The sequence below is a fragment of the Paralichthys olivaceus genome, chromosome 23 (assembly GCF_024713975.1).
Source record: "Paralichthys olivaceus isolate ysfri-2021 chromosome 23, ASM2471397v2, whole genome shotgun sequence".
In the NCBI taxonomy this organism is placed as follows: Eukaryota; Metazoa; Chordata; class Actinopteri; order Pleuronectiformes; family Paralichthyidae; genus Paralichthys; species Paralichthys olivaceus.
The window spans coordinates 8,132,838-8,156,488 of NC_091115.1; the positions used below are offsets into that span (position 1 = coordinate 8,132,838).

A 23,651-nucleotide genomic window follows, 5' to 3' on the forward strand; every position below is an offset into this window, starting at 1 on the left:
CAAGTCTGTTCATTCATCCGTGTGAGTAACCAGTCAGTTTATTCTTCTGCTGCCATAAGACTCATTCTGCAATTCACTGGTGAGGTTTGATTTCAAACAACTTCAAGAAAATGTCTCCCCCAAACTGTCCAAACACTGAACATGTCTCACCTGCGTATGCGGGGAGGTTTGGGAGGTGGTGTGTCCCATCTTTCATCGTCTGACTGGCGGCTTGCTTTGTCTGGACTGCTCTCATCCTGACACGGACAGAGAACAAATAAAAAGAAATATTCAGACACTAAAATGAGCACATGCATAAACAGAAATCATTTTGTAATTTCCACTCATAGTTTTTTTCAATTCAAGATGCCAGGACAGCAACATGTTTCACAAATTGAATTGGTTTAAAAGATTTCAAGCCCTCTATATGATTTTAAGCTTTTTGGAGACCCCGTAACTCAACTTCAGTGTTTTCATAAGTCCCTCTATAACTCCTGGAGCAGAGATGGTGAGCTGCTACACAATCACGCGAAGGATTAAAACTGATGTGAGAGAATCCCTCCACTTCCTCCTGCTGACATCCCCCTCCTTCCTCTCAGCTCTGGTCTTCGTCCCTCTCCCTTCTCTGTCACCGTGACTCATTAATTCGACTCTGTCTCCACTATGATAATGAGAGTATTACGGGACAACTTCAAACTCATAGCAGAGGAGCAAATCAGGCCACTGCAGCTCTGCAAGTCCGCTCAGGAACTAAGTTGGGCTCACGCAGCTAAAGATCTGATTACATCTCGTTTGGCTGCATCCGTAGGTCAGTGTGTATTGTGAGAATTGAGTTTGATAGAAATCCTTCTTGCAAACAATGGCGGCCGCGAGTGAGCAGAGAAACGTGTGTGGGATGTGTGTATGTGTAGGCTTATTGTTCGCACTGCCACTGAGTGCACTAATGTGGGAGTTTTAGGTGCTGACAGTGGCTGACTGGACATGAGTCAATCTGTATGTGAGTCAGTCCAGCACACCAGTAATATTATACAAACCATGTGTGTGTCTGTGTGTGTTTGTTGGACTTTGTGATATAATGACATGGTTATCAGTAGCAACAAACCTGTACAGGAGTTGTTGCCTTGGTTCATAAGTGCCACACCTACTTTTAACAAATAATAAATAATATAGGCTAATAATACAAGTAGTATAGCCTCTGAAGGTCTAGTACACAACAGTGAAGTGAAATTACTGAAATATATTTTAGGATTTCATTTTAGAAAGTCTTTTCTCATGTAAACACGGCTCTGTGTGTTCATGTGACTGTGTTTTGCGAGGGCCCCCTTACCCAACGGATGCGTGTCTATTCTCAGACTGAAAGTGCATTATGGGACAGGGGTGATGTCATCAGAGCTTCCTAAGCAGGAAGTCAGCTGCCAGATTGCTGCCAATGCTCTCTTTCATAGTCCTAATGTGTCCTCTCTTGTCTTTAGGTTTGTCAGACAGCTTCGATGATGACTCCGTCCTCTGGCTCGCCGTCATTTAGTTACAGAACAGCGTTGGAGGAAATGTGGTTCTACTAGTTTAACTACTTTTCCTAGTAGCTGCCTGCAAGCATAGGTTCTTTTCCAGTAATGAGCAGGATATTGTGACCAGATGCTACATCTCACTGTTTTATTTTTGCTTAAAGCTAGGGTTGGTAATCCTGGAAAAGCAGGCACTTTAAAAAAAAACGATAAATCCCCCCCTCCTGTCGGGCCCTCTCATCAAAGAAACTCCCTCCAAAACACACTAACGTGCATTAACTGACAGTTATTAGAAGCCAACTTTTCCATGACTCGATTGCTAACTTCTGAATATTGTCTCTGCTTCACCAGGTATATGTCTCTCCAGCTAAAGACTCCAGTCATACACAGTGAGAGCATGCAGGCAGGCAGCCCGGTTAGTGACAGATAAGTACACAGTACAGAGACTGATTATCACAGTCCTACCGATGAGTAGTAGATGCTCCTTCCTCCCTCCTCCTTGTAATTTCTTCTTATTTCTTAACTCTACTGTAATAGGAGGAGGAACGCGGGCAGTTAAGGACACTTCATACATGCATGTGCATGTGTTTTGGGGAAACGAAGGACAGTGTGAAGTGAAATGAAAGTTGAGGCCAGTGGTGACTGGCAGAGCTCTTTTAAAAGGTCTAACAGGGTAAAGTCCTCTGAGGAGAGTTCTCTCTGTAACTTGTCTTTTCTCTGTGTAAAGTTTTCTGAGGGCCTCTCCTGGCTCTCCGCTATTCCTCCTACTCTCTGCCTCCCCCGTGACTAATTATTTGTGTTTTTTGCCCCACTACCAGTGTGTTACTCAGCGACATCCTGTCTATCTTCACAGTATGCACAATGTGTGTGTGCTGTACCATGCCATCGTGTATCTTCGTGCTGGTGGGACTCTCCAGTAGCAGCAGTTGTTTCTGAAAGAGCTGAGCGATCGCTCTGTGAACTAACTCGTACTGCTCCTAGAGAGAGAGGGACAAAGAATGAGAAAAAGACACAGAAAAAGAAGGAGACAAAGATGTAACGGGGAGAAGATGATTTTATCAAATCATTACAGAAGCAAAAACATTCTCCATGTCAACACTACAATCATCCACTTACAAAGCTATGAAATACAACCTGTGTGAAAACCCTGGAATGGCCGTCACTGATGTAATCTCATTGCTTTCCCCGTGTCAGACAGCAAACATACTGCACTACATTTCCACACATTACATTACAGGTTTGCAGCATAAACGGGCAAAAAAAAAAGCATGTTGGTTTTAAATTGATTCCCAAAGGTACAAATATCGCTACAAAATAGTCGGGAGGATCCACTATCAACCACGTGTGTAGCAAGTAGCACATGAATGAATAAAGAGACTTATGGCAGACCATATGTTAATGTTTAAAACAGAAGAACTGTCAATCTGACAAATTCTTACTAATATATAGGGGTGCCAAAGTCTTAAAATAGCATCAGGTTAGTATTGAGCAGTTTTCCAAATACTGCTGAGTGACACCAGAAACATTGTCATTTGTCACAGGTTCACAGCAGATTTCAATTAATCCAGAACTTTAAATGAAACCTAAACAAGACTGAACTGTTTGATTACATTCTTCCAGGTGATTGTGAAATGCTCTTAGTGTGTTGTGTATGTGCACCCATAAACATGATTGTAGGTTTATTACTTCTTTAATAGACTAATTTACAAAGACCGCTATAAGATTAATCAGGCTAAATGTCTTTGCAGCCTCTGGGGACAGGAGCATTGTGGTTTTCATACAAAGAAAGTGATACTGTTTGTAACCCGCTGATGAGAAACTAGTCTATGTTTTGCTCAGATTTGTGGTTTACTGTGCAGGGGTGAAATATGTGGGTGCAGAGAAAAAGAATGAACATTTCTAATAGTCCATATTACTCAAAACCACTCAGTTGGAAAAACACCATTAAAAAAAAAAGGATGTCATAACTACAAACAAACCTTGGTTTGAACAGCAGAGTGCCGCTGCGTCCTCATTTCTTGGATCAACCGAAAAACATTAAAATCTTCTGGTATTTTCTATAAAAGAACAAAAGACAAATTCTTATATAATTTTGAGTCGAAAGCGTTAATTTGTGCAGGAAGTGTCTGAACGTCTGAAACCACTTTCTCATTCTGATGTTTGTGTGTATTCACATACCCCAGCTTTGAGGAGGTTCCATGTGTAGTCGATAGCGCAGATTGCACCCGTCCTCCCACAGCCTGCACTGTAGTCAGAGTCACACAGATTAGATTAAACAGACGCACATGAATTAAGACACACACATACACTAAACCTGAAGATTACACCTTCTTATGTCAGACATAAAGTCAGTAAAAAAACACACAACTACTGACTCTGGATTTCTATTCCTGAGTACACATGGGGCACAACATGTTTGTTTTTAATGTATGTAACAAACACCTCGTCCAGACAGGATGGAGACAGGGAGCCTCACAGAAGCTGAGATTATGTGACGTCACGTCTGACACACAAAAAAAGAAAAATCATAAAAGCTTGTCTCATGCTGCCACTCTTAACAAGCGCACACGTACAGTACGCATCAACCCACACAGAGCATCTGTACAGACACAGAGACACCGCTTTAAGACCCGCTGTGTAACAGAGGAACCAGGAAATGTCCTCGGGCTCCTCATTAGAGCTGATTACACACACATGGAGACAGTGTGTATGTGTTTCCACGTCTGCGTGCGGCACAAAACCAGAATCTATAGACGTGTAAAAGAATAAGTGTGATTTTCAGTTTTTATCATTTAAAGTTCTTTGTTGAAACTGCTTCGTAACGACTTAATCATTGCTCAGGCCGATGACATTTAAATTGTGGTCCCACAGCGGTTAAACCAATCACTGTAGTTATGTTAAGAAGTGTAAACATGGTGCTGTAGCAATCAAAGGAGAATTATCGATGCAAAAGCCAGACTGAGCTCATCTGGCTGCATCCTAAATGGCAGCTAAGACATTAATTACCCTCCCATCAATGAAATCTGAATTAGAGGATTTGCCAATTGAAACAGTGAAATGTCAAGCAGAACATGTCATTCAGAATCACCAGTGTGTATCAGGGTTGAACTTTAAGCTTCAACCAGGAGTAGATTGTTTTTTTTTATGCAGTTTAGACACAACTGCAACATATCTGAGCCGTGTTGAAACACGACTTCAAAACACACAAACCCACATTCTTACTGCCTCCTCACAGAAAACCACTGACCACTGTGTCCTTTATTTCAAAAGCATGAAAAAAGGAAATACATTATTTGAGACTTCAACCAGAATCACAATACTAGATTATCTTACCTGTAATCAGTCTTGTTTTTTTAAATGTTGCCTCATTTTCAATATGTTCCTAAATTGCTTTGTCGTCACATGATGTACAGTATGTACCTACCTGCAGTGAATACATATTGGGACATCATCATTCTCTTGGTATTCTCTCATTAGTCCGATCATATCCAGTATGGAGTCAAACGATGAGGGGACGTCGTGATCCGGCCAGTTCATGTAATGGAACTGTGTTATCCTCCGAGTTTCCTGCAGGGAGACACACATGGGAAAGTTTTTAAAGATGGTTCAGTGCTTTGAGATGAATAAAGTCCAAATCAACAGGGTGTGTAGTGAGAGAACTTACATTTTCATGCTCTACCGTCAACGTCCTGATGAAGTAGTCTGTTCTGGCTTGTTCTGACTCCTACAAAACAAAGGCAGGGGAACACTTTCACAATCGTGACTTAAAACGTCATTAGAACAAAGTGTGAGAAATTCAGAAATGCAGAAGTCCAGTCAGAGCTGTAATGTTACAGAGATCTGTTTACTCACACATGAGATTCTGAAAGGACCAAAACTCATGGGCTCCTCGTCCAGCAGCGGGAAATATCGTTCACACTTTTTCTAAGCAGAGAGGAACAAGGGTTAACTTCAGAGAAGAAAACACAGGACTGACACCGCAGCTTCCTGTGCACACACACACTTACACTGCTTTGAAATAAACAGCTACTGTGACATATAAAGACTAAGAACATTCTATATGATATCAACTGGGGCTGTCGTATTACTATGTTCTATGTGAACATGATACACAGTGTGAGTACTCTCGCATTTTTTTCTGGAGCGTGGCTGCAGCAGCTCACACAGCTGCCACTCACTGCACACAAACGTTTTCAAATGCTGGTAGCCTGAGGTGACACAGCTGATCAATAAAAACACACATTCAAATGGTCATTAGAGCATTTACATAGATTTTTTAAAATATATATTAATTAATCAAATTGTATTCAACCTCTCAGCCTCTTGTCACACAAATACATGAATACAGGCCAGAAAAATAGATGTGAGAACACATGAACATAAACACATGTACACTTGCACTGACATGCATATTAAGCACATGCAGAGATGAAGTATAGAGGCCTTACCCTTCCCATCTCAAACTCTCGACAGGCCATTACAATAACCTGCAGACACAGGAAGAGTCACTATTAATATTTAAATCTCGCATTTCCAAAAATACAGTTGTGTTCCAACTCCACATGTTCTATTTATGTTTGGTGGTAGATTCTAAACGGAGAGCCAGAGACTCAGCAGAGTTTCCTTCACAATGAGAAAAGCTTGAATTGGGGAAAAGGCTCAGACATTTTTTTTTCCTTTCTATAGGATTAGTTCAATCTTCAGATCCTATTTGATCACGGGTTTCATTCTCATATTCGTATATATCACATCGCTCCCCTTGATCATAAAGGTGTAATTATCACAACCCCAATCTAAAGTATTTCAGGGCGCTAGATAAACCAAATCTCAGCTGCTTCCCTCCCTCTCAATATGTGTCCATCTGGCTCAAGCATAAGCACTCCCCATCTGCCTCTTAATTTCTGACAGCCATATTTAATATGTTACTTTAATTACTTTAATTATAGCAGTTTTATTTCCTGCAGTTATTAACTGTGCAGAGTTGCAGTATCACCCACATACTAACACCACATATACCATGTATGTGAGCTTTACTGCATACATGCAAAAATTGAATTCATGAATATTTATAAGGATTGAGAAAAGGTTTTCTCATTTCTTCTTCTGATGATAAACATTTCTGAAGGCAGCAGATCTTGACAATTAAGTGCTTAAAAGGATGTAAGCTCACACACTTAATATCTAATTCTAGCTGGAAGAGAAGTGCAGGCACAACATCCCTCATGGTAAAACATGAGATATAAGAAGGAAATTATTAATTATCTTTATTTATTCATAATAGAGTGTATGGTTAAACTCTAAAATAAATAGCCTAAAATTACTTGGTCATAAGGTTTTGATATTGACATCTTATGAATAATTGACTTTAAATATATATATATATATATATATACAGTACATATCAGGAAGGAGTTCAATAAAACCTTTTACTCCATAATATCACTTTCAGCATTAGCCCCCAAACATCCATATTGGCCTGGCTCTAGCAAACAGGCACCAAAGTTCTTACGGTGCCTACTGTCATAAAAAAATACTTTCTATTGACATTTGACACAGAGGACTTTGTCATCTTAACAAACCTCCCATCTGTTTTTTTAAATGTCGCTTTTGCTTGTCCTTTTGTCAATGAACTGTACTCACAGCGACATTGTATTCCCAGTTCATCCTCCAGAAGTCGATGACAGTGTTCGGCAGTGGGCCCTGAGTTGCGATATAGGCCTCCGGGCCATCCATACCCTGAAGGGAGTGACGGCGAGAAAAGATGAAGAAATTAAATGATAGTGCGATTCATAAACCACTTCATACTGTGAGACACTATAATCAAACCACATAATGTCAAACCACTGAACAACAAAGCAAAAAGCTTAATTTTTACCTTGATGAAGTTAGCATTGATGTAATCTGTGTCCTGATTGGTTGTTTTTAGCATCACCTTCACTCTACTGTGATCAACTGAGAAAGAAAGAAATAAAACAAGAGAATAAGTTACCATTATTTTTTAATTCTAAGTAAATACAGAGACTGATGGGTAAAGGTACATACATAGGAGAAGACAAAGACAATAGAGGAAAAAGGGGCAAACAAGAACACGGGTAAAAAGCAAGAGGTGGAATCATATAAAGAGGTTAATGGACGCACTCATTCCTATGTACTGAACGTGTGCGTGTGTACACATCTGTTACGGGTGAACCGGTTCCTCCATTACTTTATCAGCAGCTCATTTGCTAAAAGCCTTAATGAATGAATGGATGGATGGACAGAGGAGAAAAAGAGGATAAAGGTATAAAAAAAGTATAACAGATGGTGAGTCGTGGAGGCTTCCCCTGGGGTCATTAAGTGCCTCTCGCTGTCTTTCTCCCATCAGATGAGTATTTACAAGGAGGTCATTGCTGACGTACAGTATTTAATTTTTTCAGAAAGAGCTCTGGTGTAGCCAACATCATTAGCAGTGGCGCCATTAAATTTAGGGCTTACTTAAGCACCTTACACGTGAGTAAGCGTGCAGTTGTTATGAATGCTATTAAGTATATGTGTTTGCTGAGACAAGATGTCCACTGTGTGTTTTTGTGGGTGTGCCACTACTCACATGGCAGTATATCCTTGTATCTGTTCTTCTTTACATTCTCTTCCCTCTCTCCTACATTGGTGGGGTAGATCTTCTCTGTCCGGTATTTGGTGGATAACCGTCGTAACCGCTGGAATAAAGAAGAGAGAAAAAATGTTTAGCAGATGATCATGTCCTTAATTCTGACCCGCAGAGGTGTTTGTGGGTGTAAATGGATGGAAAGCAACATGAAGGGTGTGTTTGTCTTTGGCAGCACACACCATAAAGATACATTACAGCAACCTGAGCAACTTAAAGCTGTGATACAAGATCTGTGCATCACTTAAACCGTCCATTCACTCTGCTGCTAATTCACCACAGCTTCTTACTAACATACACACTCCTGCCCCTCTGTGTGTGACAGTGGATGAAGTTAAATGTGACCAAATTCAATTGTGGCTGACACTCATGAAGACACATTTGGTTAATGGTGGGACAACAAACCACAACATCCACTGTCAGCAGGTCGAAGCTCATTTAAATGTCCAGAGTATAATTTGTTTAGAGCTACTCTCCACAAATAAGAATATAATTTATTTGTTTATCGTTACAACAGCATTTTACTATAGTGTTTGTGCCAAAGTGTCCATTCAACACTATGGTTATAGCAGTGATGCAGATGAACAGCCACATGTGATGGGAAGCCTCTGTTTGTTGGTTTGTAAACTTGGTTGAAGGATGCATTATGGGTCAGGGAAGACATTTTGGTGTCTTAAAACACTGCGGAAAATCAAGTATGTGCAGATCCAAATAAAATTCAGGATCTAGAGAATTTAAATGTGGTTGGGTAAGGGGACTGTTTGGCCTTGGCAGATCTATGCACGAGTGTGTCATTATAGTTAATAACTGCATTAGCTTTTACATGATTGCTATAAAACACAAATATCAAACAAGAAAACATGCTTCAGTTCACATGATAACACTTACATTAGGCCTTTTTGTATTCTCTCAGATAATCACTCTAGTCACTCTCCTTCTAAGACTTGCTTTACTTTGTCTCTCTCTCTCTAAGTCTGAGAAAGTTGGCGTGGGCGTTCATGCTGCTGGGGCCTCGTGTGAAAAATGGTCCCACCTCTCGTCTTTCTCTCGTCCCTCCGTCACTCTGACGACAGGCCTTCCTCTACATGTACAGTGCTGTACATCCTGACTTTCAAACCTTAGACTTCGCCTGTCAAAAAAGTAACTTAAACCAAAATAAAAATATACAGTTAACCCTAAATGATGCATTACAAACAGTGTAATTCCAAGAAAATATTTCTTCCACCTCGACTTTCAACTCCCGTTCTTTTACTTCTTTGAAACATTCAGTCTCCTGAAATGAAAATCCGACACACACCCGCACATAAACATTTTAAACTATCAGCAAAGAGACACCCTGGAGACACAATGGGGGTTTCACCTTTCATTTTGCATCTTTTTAAACCACAACAACAGACCAGAAAGGCAGAGGGACGGAAGAAGTTTGAGAGAAAGAGAGGTACGCACTCAAAGACCGTGGGCGGCAACAGCTGTGTGTGTGTGTGGTAACAGCATTAGAGCTCCTCTGGCCTCATGTGAATTACATTTCCAACAGAGGTCTGCTTCTGTGTTGGGTCAGAGCCCAGGAAGATACACACACAAACACGCTAAAGACACACAATAAGCAGGAAAGGCAGGCAGCAATGATTTGTGATGGTTTGCATCCCCTACCCCCAAACCCACAAAACACATTATGTGGAGACAAACATGGCCTCTAACACTGTAATGAAGATAAGTTGTTTTCTCTTTGTGGAACACTGGGAAAATCTGGTTGATTCTCCCATTAAATTCTGAAATTTTGAAGCACCTCATCAATAGTTTGGTTTGACCCTATGTTAATTCTTTTTTTACACAACACAAGCACATTATATTAGTCACAAATGACATGTAGAGAATAGCAGCAGATAATTATAGATCGGTAGTGCATAATAGTAGAATTCAACCACTCATCAGGCTGATAACCAACCTAAACTAGAATTACCCCTTCATAAGTTGCAGGACTTATGATCACACTATCTCCCTGGTAACGTGAACTGTTCATTGACCTGGCAACGTCGTATTGTATGAGTCGTGTTGTATGAACTTGGCATAAGTCAACGTTTGTACCGACTGTACTGAAGTTCTCTCAAGGTGCTACCTGAATATCACGTTCAGAGGGGGACAGGTGAAAGGTCAACTCAACAATAAAACGTCCCTGGTTGGTTATTTCTCACCAACGCAGAGAAATAACCAACCTGACAAATATAACTCTTACAAATACAAAAGCAAAACCGTATGAAATGTGCAGCTTTTATGATGCGATTCATCCTCAATAAAAAACAGTGGGTTTGGATGGAGACCCAACAACTGTCTCTCTCACCCTTTTTCTCTCTTCTTTCCACTGTCCCGCAGACAGACCCTGTTTCTAATTACTCTGACTTCCTCGGTTACATAAAACACACGCACACATACACACACAAGCATGTGTCTCATATAAATAACAGGAGAGCCGGGAGGATGCTGAAGCAGAGGGAGACCTCGCCTACAAACCAGCAAGAGAGGAGAAGCGAAAGAGGGGGAGGAAAGAAGTACAGGGGGGAGTGTTAGTATTTTAGAAGAAAGAGGAGAAAGGAGGGACGGAAAGAGAAAGGAGGAGAGAGAAGAGGGGAGAAAGCCAAGGCTTTTAAGAGGCTCTTGGTAACTAAACTAATGGGTTCCTTTATTCCTTGTTTGTCTCGCTCATTCACACGCTCCCTTTACACACTATGTCGCTTCTCACTAGCTTCTGTTCTGAAAGGAGGAGGAGAGAGGTGGGTGCAGAGATGGAGGGCAACGAGGAGTAAATATCCTTGCCTCTATAATCTCAGTTCAAGTGTCCTTCTCTATTTAATTCCCGTTTAGTACACAACCATTAGTGGTTGTATCAGTTTCTTCAAAATTGAAAACAACAAATAAAAAAGGGGCGTTTTCCCTCATTCATCTCATATATCAGTCTGTCCATTCTTTTACAGATGCAACAATTTCACTATCAGTTAATCTGCTTGATCATCTGTGTCTGAAATAGTGAAATTATGTTATTCAATAAGGGTGCTTTCACAGCCTGTTTGGCCTGGACCTTCAGACAGGTGTAAAAGGTGCCTCAGACTACAAAGAGCTGGTCTGGTTCCAGATCAAACTGAAACATGGTTTGGTTTGCTATACAAATACAACTGAACTGAACTTGGTCTGAGGGAATTAACAAGTAAAAACACAAAATGAATTAATTTAATTAATTTATACTAGAAAATGTTTTTTAGCCACAGAAAAATTACCATGACAATTATATTGCTTGTTTTGTTGAAAGATATGATTTAATCTAACTCGTATAACAGGAAAATACAGCAAATCCTCACATTTGAGGAGCTCGGGCCGGTGACTGTTTTACATTTGTGATCAAAATATGACTAAAAATTAAACAGTCATTATAATTGTACTAAACATGTCTGCAACCTGTTCTTTTCATCACTGATTAGCCTGCTGTTTATCTTCCCATGTAATTGCATAATCATTTATCAGTTCTCCAGAGCCTAAGGTGTTTTTTCTGGTCAACAGGCCCAAACACAAAGATACTGTATTTGTATTTAGATTTACTGTTAAAAAAACAAATCTTCACATCTCAGAAGCTGAAAATCTGCATTTATTTATTTTAGCTTTAAAAACAAATTAAATACCATGTATTCTATATAATTGTAACAAGCTACTCTGTGTTTAATGCCCAGTTCAATATTTGAAGCTGTATGTCCCCTGAGAGTTCCCATAATCTCTCCATAAAGCAGTTATTAACAACCCTAACCTGTTTTTGCACACATTTGCATGTGAGAAAAATTAAAGAAGCTGTTGCTGATGGACATTAAATTAAGTCTCATAACGTTAATTATTTTCTTATGGTATGTAAAGGTAGTCTGAGCCAGGATACTTGGTTACATCATGAAATAAATAAGGTGGAAAAACAACAAGCCCTCAAGTTTGAGAAACTAGAACAACTATATCAAATGCACTTTTGACTTGCATGAGTACCAAACATGAGAGAAAATGCTCTTTTTCACAGGAAAAGGAAGTAACTAATACTCCTGTGGTCATGTCGGTGAAATAAGTTAAGCAGATCAACTAAATCTAAACTCGATCACATCTGTTATTAATTGTTATTTGTTAGCCCATTTGTCAAAATTTCAACTAGTGTAATATTTTTGGACAAACCGAGCTGCAGTAATTTTATGTCAAGTAGAAGAGAATATCAACTTCTGATATAAAATACTTCACTCCAGTGCTTTTAGTTCAATTCACTTCAGAAGAAGCAAAAAAGTTTGAAATAATAGAAAATCTTTCTCGTGTTGGTCTTGTTCTCTCCACATTCTGCTTCTGCTCCCTGTAGATTCTATTACTTTCTTACTTCCTATCAGTCATAAGAGTAAAATGGCATGACTGAGTTGGCCAGTTTCCTTTGAACACACACACACACACACACACACACACACACACACACACACACACACACACACACACACACACACACACACACACACACACACACACACACACACACACACACACACACACACACACACAGGGCGTTGCCCCCAAAAGCCCAGTGCCGACTTCACAGACCCCCTCCAGGGCACGACTGAGTCATGTGTGCTCACAGACACATTTCTTCACAATGACTTGACCTAAAATGGCTCGAGGGTGCCAGAGTAGTTACTGTGCAGAGACAGACGGACAGAAAAAATAAAGGAAGATTAGGAAAAGAAAAGGGAAGATTAAAAACTACCAACAGGGGAAGAACAAGCTCAACAGAGGTAGAGACAAAAAGATGCAATCGTTAGTAGAGCTAACCTGTTTTCCATCTCGTGGCTGAATAAGTGTGCATCACTATACTTCTCTTGCAGACTGAATAATTCACACACACACACACAGAGAGTGACACATTCTCTTTATGAACCAAGCAGTGGGGACTGATTGGCACAAAATACACACTTCCTGCAGAAACAGTGAAGAAAAAAGGTTTTCGTCATGTGTGTGACCAGGAAGTGAGAGGCTGACGGTCACCTTCCATGCAGACACACACACAAGCTAAAATAGGTCACCCCTTACAATGCTCTCAGAAAAAATCCATCTCCTGTGCTGCAAGCATGTGGGGGAAGAGATGCGCGGCTACAGCACAGAGACTAAAAGGGTCTGAATGACTCTCGATGAGCCTGTCGCTCCTCTTCTCTGCCTCTGACAGTTCAATAAGCTTGACTGACTTTCTCTCTGCCTTTCCTCGTCTCTGTGTGGCGTTAATATGCCAAATCAGGAAAAAGCTGTGAAGTGCAAAGTCATACTCAGTTATAAAGTAGAAATTAGACTACATAAAATGCTTTAAATGCATTATATAAATAAAGTGTCTGAAGAAATGTGGCGTTGTGAAAGGAGAGGGTTATGATATGACGAACAGCAGCATTAAAGGGATAGCTTGAACAGTTTAGTTTAAAAGCTGGTTAGCTTAGTTTAGCATGGAAGTTACTCCTCCGGACCAAGTATTATTCCAGCAGTTCCCTGGAAAATTCAGGAAATTATTGTTTGTCGTTTTCATACTTTGGTTCATATTAAACAAATTAGTGGTGGCGTTGATTAGACTCTGACCAATTTATTCATTGAGTCTTAAATTGAAGGTCAGAGCCAAGCTAAGTGTTTTCCTATTTCCAATCTTTGTGCTAAGCTAAGCTGTTCTGATCTTTCTCTCAGCAAGAAAGAGAATAAGATAATAAAGAAATGTTGAACCCCCTCTGAACGACAAAGACAACAGGTCACCATGTCAGGTGTCCACTGTTCAACAAACTGTTCAGTTGAACTTACTAATCAAGCTCAATCACTAAGGAAATAACAACAAACCACACCCTGGCCGCAAATGTGAGTCAGAGGTCCTCACTGGGAGTGGGAGTGGGAGTGGGAGTGTGTGTGTGTGTGTGTGTGTGTGTGTGTGTGTGTGTGTGTGTGTGTGTGTGTGTGTGTGTGTGTGTGTGTGTGTGTGTGTATGTGTGTGTGTGTGTGTGTGTGTGTGTGTGTGTGTGTGTGTGTGTGTGTGTGTGTGACATCCTCATTGGCTAAAGATCCTACCAAAGATTATGTATAACAATCAGCATTAGCAGCCAAGCTATATACTCACACGCAAACATGCAAACATGTTTTGTGCAGCCATTTACACTTTATGGCTACTGACTAATATCGGTCAGTGGAACACTGATACCATGAGTGTACTGTATATGAGTAACACAAACGCAGACACGCACGCACACACCCATCATTTACAGGTACAACAAAAAAATTAGGCTTCCTTTTTACTCTGTCTGTCTGAATCAGTGTACATCTGATCTTATTCAGTTCATGATGACAAAGCAGAAGGTTATGTTAAAGAATTATGAAGCTCAAAAAGTAAAGTGTAAACATGTTCATTCATCCACTGGTAAATAGATAGAGAGCATAAAGGAAGTGTGCACAGTGAACTTAACCATATCTCAAACCTGAGTCTGTGTGACTGTGATTGCATCTGCTCAAACTGCTTCCTTTGAGTGTTAAGTCTGTGCATTTGTGACTTTATATTGCGGGAGACAAAACAAAGAGGAAGGATGTAAAGGGGAGAAAGATGGAGGTACAGTCATTTGTTTTTGTACCATTTTCAATTAGCATACCAAAATAACTGAAAGAAACTTCTTGAAACACACCATGTTATACAAATAGCAAGATGGAAACACACCAGCAAATTGCTCTCATTTAGGACTGGGCAGAGAAAGAAAAAGGAAATAGAAGTGGAAGTTTGGAGTGAAGTTAGGGCATGGATTTAAAAGGGAGATGAAAAAACACACATATGCTAAACTATCATCACATAACTTTTACCAAGGAGTTATCAGAGGGGTCCTAATAAGAAACACTGACCACCAACCAGTTTTAGTTGTGCTATTCTGCAGCAGCAAGATTCTACATTTCTGGAGCCCAAAAACACATTGGACGGTGTCCGCTGCAACATCACACTCACAAAACACTTAACATTTGCTGGTATTTGCCTGGTGGTAATTTCCGCCCTTGGATGTCGGCCTACAGCAGGAAGCAGATGTGGACAAACGGCATATAATCCCATTCATCTGGGGCAGGCACACACATTGTGTGTTTATTGTGTGCTTGTGTTTGTGTGTGCGTATTAATCACTTCCCCGTAGATATTCGCAGTCTTCATTGAGGGTCACACTGGTGACCTTGTCCTCAGAAGCCGGATTCTGTAACTTTAATGTGCCCATGTGATTTTATAAATCTTCAGATTGAGGTCTTACTCAACCTATATCTGCAGTTAAGTGTGTGTTTCTGTGTGTTCATATAAAATCTTGTGTTTGTTTGCTGATATTGTAATTTTTTTAAAAGCTCCTGGTGCCCAAAAGAGATTTTATTTCTAACAGTTATTGCAACACACACACACACGCAATACAGCAGCCGACCCCTGTGGTGTACCTGCCCCTGCACCCACGCACGCAAACAACCTAATAAAAGTGCAGAGCCACACAAACACACACCAGGCTTATAACCATGATGGGAGCAGGCAGAAAAAACCACCCCCGTAAAAAAAACCTTTCCTCTTAGTTGCTAACCTAATGGTTCAATACTTTGCCAATTCAACCAAACTGAAATTTGTGCAGCTTGGTTTAAAAGCAAACAGGACTACACTCACAAACACACCATAAACAACAGCACTGGACCCCAGCATGGGACCATCCAATGGTCAATTCCTAGTGGTTCCATCTGATGAGACCTCAACACAGGACAAACTGAAGCACTAATTCCCCACTGCTGTTTCTCAAGTGGGTAAATAAAGTATTGCCATACCTACATCAGTGTGTAGATATGTTTACAGAAACCTAAAGCTCTAGTGTTCACATTCTGCCATAAAAAGAGCCAGGGTCTGCCGCATGCAGCTCATTTACAACACAAAGATTGACTGATGAGTTTGAAAATGAGAACGCAGCATACCGCACATACCAGGAGTGGTGCAAAAAAACAGGTTGCATATTATGCTCACTTTCAAACGAATTACATACAAGGGAAAGAATCTGTGGTTTCTTTTTTGTTTTTAAACCAAGGAATGTCGTCCAAAATGACACAACGTTTGCGAGAAAGCAACATAACGTCATCCAGCGAGGCTGTGACCAGTCTCATACAGGATATTCATGCGTGCAAGTCCGAGCCTTCAACTGGACATCCCTCATCGTATTTCACTGCCTCACCACTGTATGAAACATCACACCACTACCAACACAGTCCCTTACGTTGTTGACACAGAGGAGACGTCTGTCTGAACTGAACGCTGCCTTGGTCGCTGTGAGTTATTTCTGAATTAAGCTTCGCAAACACAAGGGTCCACCTTACTTTTGAAAACACACAATCTGGTGCTGCGAGTGTGTGTCCATGAGTAATATGAGAGTAAAAAGATTTTCAGATCATTGGGAGATCAGATGTGTGTGCAGGCACTTAACATATGCATGAACACAGAAAGAGACACACACAACTCAGAGAGAGGGGGAAGCCCCCCCGGTGACAGCCTTAACTGTAACTACAAAATCACAGCCATGCATACAGTAGCATGATCCGCATTGTCACATCCGATTTTGTTGCCTGACCCCCCGTCTGCGCATTTTATGTTTGCCCGACAGGACACAAGTTTAGAGACGCGTGTGTTTGCACTTTTTGGAGTTCTTTGATGTCCTGCTCGAGTCTGGATCTGCTTGCAAAGGTGGGGCAGGAACACACACACACACACACACACACACACACACACACACACACACACACACACACACAATGACCTATGTTTAAACCCTGTCTAGACTACAGCAAATAGTTGAGGTACATGTCTGTTTATGATAGAAAATCAAATGTCTGTGCCGCCGCACAGGTAACGTATCACAGAGGCACCAGATAACACAGATCTGCATTTTTCGCTCCTCATTTCCAACTTAAACCACTTTGAAGCTACGTTTGCTGAACCTGCGAAATTATTTTTCACACCTCCGTAAAGTCACTTTAAAGTGCCTCCTCCTCCCCCCCGCGAATGTAGCCTGTGATATCCGGGCATCTGTTCATATGCAAACATCTGGTAATGTGCCAAACGAGGGCTTCCGGCAAATGAAAAGAAACCAAATCACACCGATTTGAATTAGTTTAACAACAGATTGGATTTTAGTCAAATGTCCTGTCTTCTGTAATGCTGCTCTGACACTGGCAGAACTTGGCTGTCCACTGGGGACAACCCTGAAAGAAAAATGCATGTGTACGACACTGTGAGGCCTTTTGGATACGTATCCAGTAATAGCATGTTTCTTTTAGACTGTGGTGGCCAACTAGTTACAGAAGCTTTCCCATAACACAAGAGGTCACAAGCTCATCCCTGAAGCTAAACTCCTACCACACACACAGACGTACACACTGTCCAGAAATAACGACTGTCACATAGAATACAGTTTAGAAGAGACCAATCGAAAGGGGAAAATTTAATTTTTGTTTAGACGAATACTCGTAGTGAAGTGAAATCCAAACTTTGCCCATGATATAAAACACAAAGCATTTATTTTCTTTTGTGTCCATACTCTGATGTGTCTGTCACATCCATTAAGTTTTCTAACAGACTTTGAAACAATAACCAGTCCAAAAATCGGAAATGTTGTTCGAGCACAGTCAAATTGTTGCCTCCCTACATCAGCAGCACCTGTGATTGCAGGCATGAACTTAAACTTCCTCTGGCCAGCCCTTGCCTTCAACATACACCCCTTACTGCTCAGGGGGACATTACATTGGAAAGTACAAATATGTGGCCACGATGTGTGTTTTTTAAAAAAGGAAGGGGTATATAAAAGAAGAGTATTTCTAGACTCTTAGACCAGAGAAACCATATGCTCCCCATTTTCTCTGTCTAGATGAAAGTCTGTGTCAAATACAGACACTTTCTTTGCCCACAGGAAGTGGCACATTACAACTAAAGTGCCAAAATACACGTCTACGAGACAGCAGGCACATCGAGAGCCCTGCCCAGAGGACGGTAAAGCTAAAGCCAGATTTGAGAGGCAGTATTTAACATTGGACGAAGAAGATGATCAAGAAACGTTTCACATCAATTAAAATTAATCGAGAGGATTCGCTCAGGGCAGGAGAAGAAAAACGGGAGGATTTTGCATCTGGTGCCACAGTGATGAACGTATAATAAGCAAAGTCACAGTGTCGAAGAGGCGCCATACTTTCCAAAACGTAGGAGGCTATTCCTCCAAACACTTCAGTCAATTCTGCACTCAATCTCTATTGCTCTGGTTTCTTTTACCTATTGAGCGACTTACTTTGAAAGTTTCTGTGCTCTAGTTCAGTGTTCGTATTTACTTTCCTTTAATTACCCAATCATAATCAACACTTTCCTCACATATTTAATCTTCTTTTAAATCTTCACTGGATGCGTTTAACTGTGCCGTACTTGAAACTATTCATTAAAAAAATCTTGCTCTCTTACACAAGCGCAATAATAGCCGGTTTGGAAAGTCGTGGGTTGATGGAGCCGGTTGATAACCACCCTTGTGACACAAGTGAGATTGCCATTGTTGGGTTTTGTGAAAACAGCTACTGCACAAATGCCCCAATTTTGCAGAAACTGCGTCATGAGACAGACTCCAGGCCTAAACAGGACATGATTTTTTTATCTCTTTGGATTAAGCCCTCATCATCATCATCATCATCAGATGATTGGTTTCAAATGATCCTACAGTGAGCCTTTTACTGATGACGTGTGGCAAAATACCAGTTCCCGAAGCTTAAATCTTTCAAATAATTACTGAGCTGACATTTGGAGCCACCAGCACGCGAAGCATTTTATGTCAGCTTTCAAACATACTCGTATCATAAACGTACCAGAAGAAACACAGCAACAGAGAAATAAATATAGATAGAGGATTTATTTTTTTATTTATAATGTGTGTTTGTGAGAGAACATATCATCCTTTAATCTAGCCTGTTGATGATTGTAGCACCAAGATTATGATAATAATCTTGCTCCCTCATCTTGCACCTCATGGAATCTGCCGCGTTATTAAATCTCGTGTTGATGTTTCGACATACGTTCCCCTTATTTTTAAAGCAAAACCACCCTGTAAAAATTCCAAAAGCTAACAGAGATCACAAAAGTGTTTCTGGCTGAAAAAACATGACAAAATCACAACTCAACACCGGGAAACGACACTCGACACATTTGGTTTCCAGTTGGGAAAGTGTCCTTAAGTGTTCCTGTTCTGTCAAACAGCTGAAAAAGAACCCTGAACAAACTATAATGTATAATCTCTGACTAGTTGCACCGTCGAGCACTGTAATTATGCCTACAAAACACTTTCTATATATAAACAACAATAGGCAGTTAAAGTGGCTGTTATGTCAGGGCGTTCTGGTGACTCAGTGTGTAGACGAGCAAAGCCCATGCACTTGCGTTATTGTGAGTTTGATTCCAGCAATTGAAAGCTTCAAATAATCTTGAAATTGGTACGACGGACGGGCAGCAACCACTCAAGGCTCTTACTCAAATGTTGGTTGATGCAGCTCAATTGTTCTTGGTGCACTGGAACATAGCCCACCTGTACTCAACTTGATCAGAACAAGTTTCCTCATCTATGAGCCGCCTGCTGAATAATTTAGATGAAACTTCAACACAAGCCAATGGTGCCAGCTGTGAGAAAATATGGCCCGAAGCCCCTTTTAAATTGATGCCTTAAAGATGATACTAGGCAAGTTTGCATGCAGAAAAATAACGTGATTATTGTGAATAACCAGAATATGAAAATAGTTCATTTTAAAAGCTCTTTGATGGTCTAAAAATGTACGGGTCAAGTTACTGACTGGAGGATTATGCCTAGAGGCCAACAGGAAATATGTAAAATGCAGACAGAGCAAAGCAAGACAAGCAGTTGGTGGTGTTTGAAAAGGGTCTTGTTATTTTCGGTGACAACAAACACTAGATGGATGTTTTGTTATTTTGCCCGTGGTTCCTCCCAACAGCAGAGGACTGTGGTTGTAGTCTTAGGTCGGAAGTTTTGAATAAGAAGAATGGCTGTGCTTAAACAAGAACCCACACTTTCCCTGCCAACTCTACCAGGAGAATTTAGATGTAGAACATGGAACGTTGGCAGCTAGGGGTCCCTCAATCAAAACAATAACAAAAGACCTAGTTTGAGAACATCATGAAGCTGCATGGAATCATGGGATTGGTTGTCTTCACCATCACGACCAATACAAATCTCCATGATGCGACTCCGGTGGAAATATGATATGCAGCAAATGGCAATGAATAACTGATCCATTATGAGTCACCAATACAAACAGTGGGAGGAAAAATGAGAAGTCCTGTTACCTTGAATAAAATAAGGGATTTCTCCGATTCGGAATATTGTTGGAAACAAGTCAACAAAATATATATAATATATATAACATGGGTCGAGTCGTTTTTAGGCACGTTGATTAAGAACTGTTACATATTATATCTTTACAGTTGAGATGTCGCAGCAGTCACGGGAAGAAGAATTTGTAAGAGTAGAGAGCAGTTTTTATTTCTGGTTACATGCATTAGGAAATTAATCCACTGTAAATAAGCAACTAGTCCCAGCTCCTGTTGGTGTCTCCACCAATGACTTTGTTAGTCTGATTTTTGTGCAACATCTGCTACCTCCCTGTTTTCTGAAAGACACGCTCGAAGACTGGGCAGGGCAGGTCATCAACTCAAACTAGACCCATACATGGAGTTCGGCATATTTCAGGATTAGTTTTGTCCCTAATTTTGGACAAAACCACCTGTCAACTTCTGTAGCTTTTATTCAAAGTGTACCCGATAGTTGATAAAGCTCCACTTTTAAAGCCAGGACAAAATGTTATGAAATGGGCCAAGAAAGAATGTTGCAAGCTCCAGCAAGCAGCTTACTTGAAGTAGGAAGTGAGGAGAAGGCTCTGTGTGTGTGTGTGTGTGTGTGTGTGTGTGTGTGTGTGTGTGTGTGTGTGTGTGTGTGTGTAACTGTAGGCAAAAGGAGAAAATGTTTCTATTCTGACACTGATTAGCCTCTTTGCCTGACAAATCACAGTACAATACAATAAAATAAATCAAAACACTGTTGCCCGACCTTGTTAAACTGCAACTGGTGCATCTTTAGCTTTACTAACAAATCAATAAATCCAAACTTACATAGTTGCAGATGGAGGTCATTAATGTGTATGAGCCACCCAGTTAGCACAATATTCCGGAACATATCCTCATCAAACCACGAAACTAAAATGATCGCACGCTGACACATGTTATCAGAGAAGTGTCTTCCGTTTAGTGTCTATTTCTGCTGTTTCACAAGCCAGGGTGAGGTCCTATTTTGAGTCTATGGTTGAAACACAATGATATCTAGTGAAGGCACGTGTATGACTGCTGGTTAGCAGTCAACATAAGGCAAACAAATATATGTTTGAATATTAATGTCTCTTTTTGCAGCTCAAAAGACACAGTTAATCATGCTATATTCTATGGAGTTTATATTAACATTTACACTATGTGACCAGGCAAATACAGTCAACACTACACTAAATCAAGCTTTTACAAAGTGTTCAGCTGTTTGGTTTATTATGTGTTTACGGTATTTTATTGAATGGAACATTAAGAGGTGATTCTATTATTCCGCTCATCCTGATTATGTCAACTGGGGTGGACTTAAATCTGTGTGCTCAGCCTGAAAGCTGCAGGTAAACTGAATTTAGGAAATAGAGGTTGGTAACGAGGCAGGATACATGTGACCAAAGCTTATCAGTATATTATTAACTACAGACATCCCGTCATCCTAATAATAGACCATTATCTACAGTGATATTGATGGCACAACACTGGAGATGCAGCTTGGTCTGTGCTTTTTAAAAGATCAGAGAGGACAACACCGGATCCTCACACTCAGGCATGGTTTACAGACACTTTAGCCTTGCATGCTAAGCTAATGCTAACGACGCCAAGTTAAAAAAAGAAACGAGCCTTTGGGGGGGGGGGGCGTGAATGTGTCCCTCGTTTGTTTATGTTGTTTGTCTCCTTATCGTTTAAAGACACGGGAGCCGGTGGTGTTTCTTGCGGTGTGTGGACAATGCTAGGCCGCCATGTAGAGCCTGGAAAAATGGGAGGAAAGAGGAAGAGGGGGCAGTGTGGCCGCCCCTGCCTCACCTCCTGTGGGATACAGGGAGGCAGGAGGTGGGGGGGTGGGGGGCGGTCAGTATGATGGGGAGAATGGAGGTAACAGAGAGATGGAGATTTTAAAATGAGCTCGTGTGGATTTATTTTGTTTGCACCCACCATGAAGTCGTTGCCGAAGTTGTCCTCTCCCCTGTCCTCGTCCCCCTCGCTCATGGCCTTCACCCCCTGGATAAACTTTCTCAGGATGCCGGCTTGGTCCATCCTGCAGTCCTGGTTAGCCTTCTCCTCCTCCCCAAAAAAAATAAATAAGCTAATAGCCCTCCACAGAGAAACAAGGGAGGAGAAAACGCAAAAATAAAACAAGAGAAAAAAAGAAAGGGGGAAAGGGAAGAGAGGGGGGGAATAAATAAAAATAAATAAGCTTCACGGGTCCCCCCAGGGAGTCATCGTCGGCTCACAACACAAACACCTTGTTCTTCTTTTATCATCGCCCCATGTTGTTTCTCCTTCTTTCTCGGGGCTGTTTCCTCGGTTAGCGGCAGCGGTTACTCCCGGAGAAAAACAGCGGCGGACGAGGTTTCTGCCCCGCGGAGAACTTCACCGCCGAGCCGGCACGTAAACCGTGAACTAACGGTGGTGTACGCGGATAAAAATGTAAAAAGAAAGGAGTCAGAGTGAGCCCACCCCTCCCTGTTCACCTCGCTGCCACATTCACACACTGCTGCTCGCTCGCGACTGAGCAACATCCGGACTGGGCAAAGCCAACGGGAAGCACGCCCCTCCTCTTCCAGCAAATACCGCCCTCTGATTGGACGGCGGACACCTGGGATCAGAATGTCATTGGCCGGAGCGGCCGTCGCTCCACATTACAGCTGCATCTGATTGGATGGAATGTCTGTCGGTTTTTTTGACGCAGCTCCGCCGAAAAAAAAAGTTTTAATGGATATTTATAATAAATGAGAGTTTACGAAGAAATAACTGAACCAGTGAACCACTCACACAATACGTTGCTGTTTGATTAAAAAAAAATCTACATCTAATCAATGTATTATATTAAATTGGGAAATTCCACATCCATAAAGTCAAATGGTCAAGGTCTCTTCCAATTTCATGTTAAGATATATTATGAGTCCATTCAAATCATTTAACAATCAAGAACTTAATTTCACCTTTTTGTTTACTTATTTTTATTACAATGACATTTTTTTATTCTGTTTTATTTTGAAAATGTATATAGCTATAGATATAGATTGCCCGTGTTTGTAAGTTATTGAATATTGACTAAAGTAATTCAAAACACAGTATATTACATTATGTAAATCATCATTTTGTTA

General features: G+C 40.9%; 1 protein-coding gene across 5 annotated transcripts in view; it reads right to left on the bottom strand.

The window, feature by feature from the left end:
- The window catches only part of ptpn12 (protein tyrosine phosphatase non-receptor type 12), a 39,525-nt gene extending 16,461 nt beyond the window's left edge, over positions 1-23,064 (bottom strand). For all 5 annotated transcript variants that reach the window (XM_069520296.1, XM_020092296.2, XM_069520294.1 and 2 more), the window contains exons 1-12: positions 22,477-23,064; positions 8,071-8,179; positions 7,360-7,436; positions 7,125-7,220; positions 5,933-5,971; positions 5,337-5,408; positions 5,149-5,208; positions 4,909-5,051; positions 3,663-3,729; positions 3,464-3,541; positions 2,363-2,461; positions 151-236 (exon numbers count right to left, since the gene is read on the bottom strand). In XM_069520296.1, the coding sequence (XP_069376397.1) occupies positions 151-236; positions 2,363-2,461; positions 3,464-3,541; positions 3,663-3,729; positions 4,909-5,051; positions 5,149-5,208; positions 5,337-5,408; positions 5,933-5,971; positions 7,125-7,220; positions 7,360-7,436; positions 8,071-8,179; positions 22,477-22,578 (1,028 nt within the window). In that variant the 5' untranslated portion in view covers positions 22,579-23,064. The remainder of the gene's footprint in view (positions 1-150; positions 237-2,362; positions 2,462-3,463; positions 3,542-3,662; positions 3,730-4,908; positions 5,052-5,148; positions 5,209-5,336; positions 5,409-5,932; positions 5,972-7,124; positions 7,221-7,359; positions 7,437-8,070; positions 8,180-22,476) is intronic.
- Between the last annotated feature and the right edge of the window lie 587 nt (positions 23,065-23,651).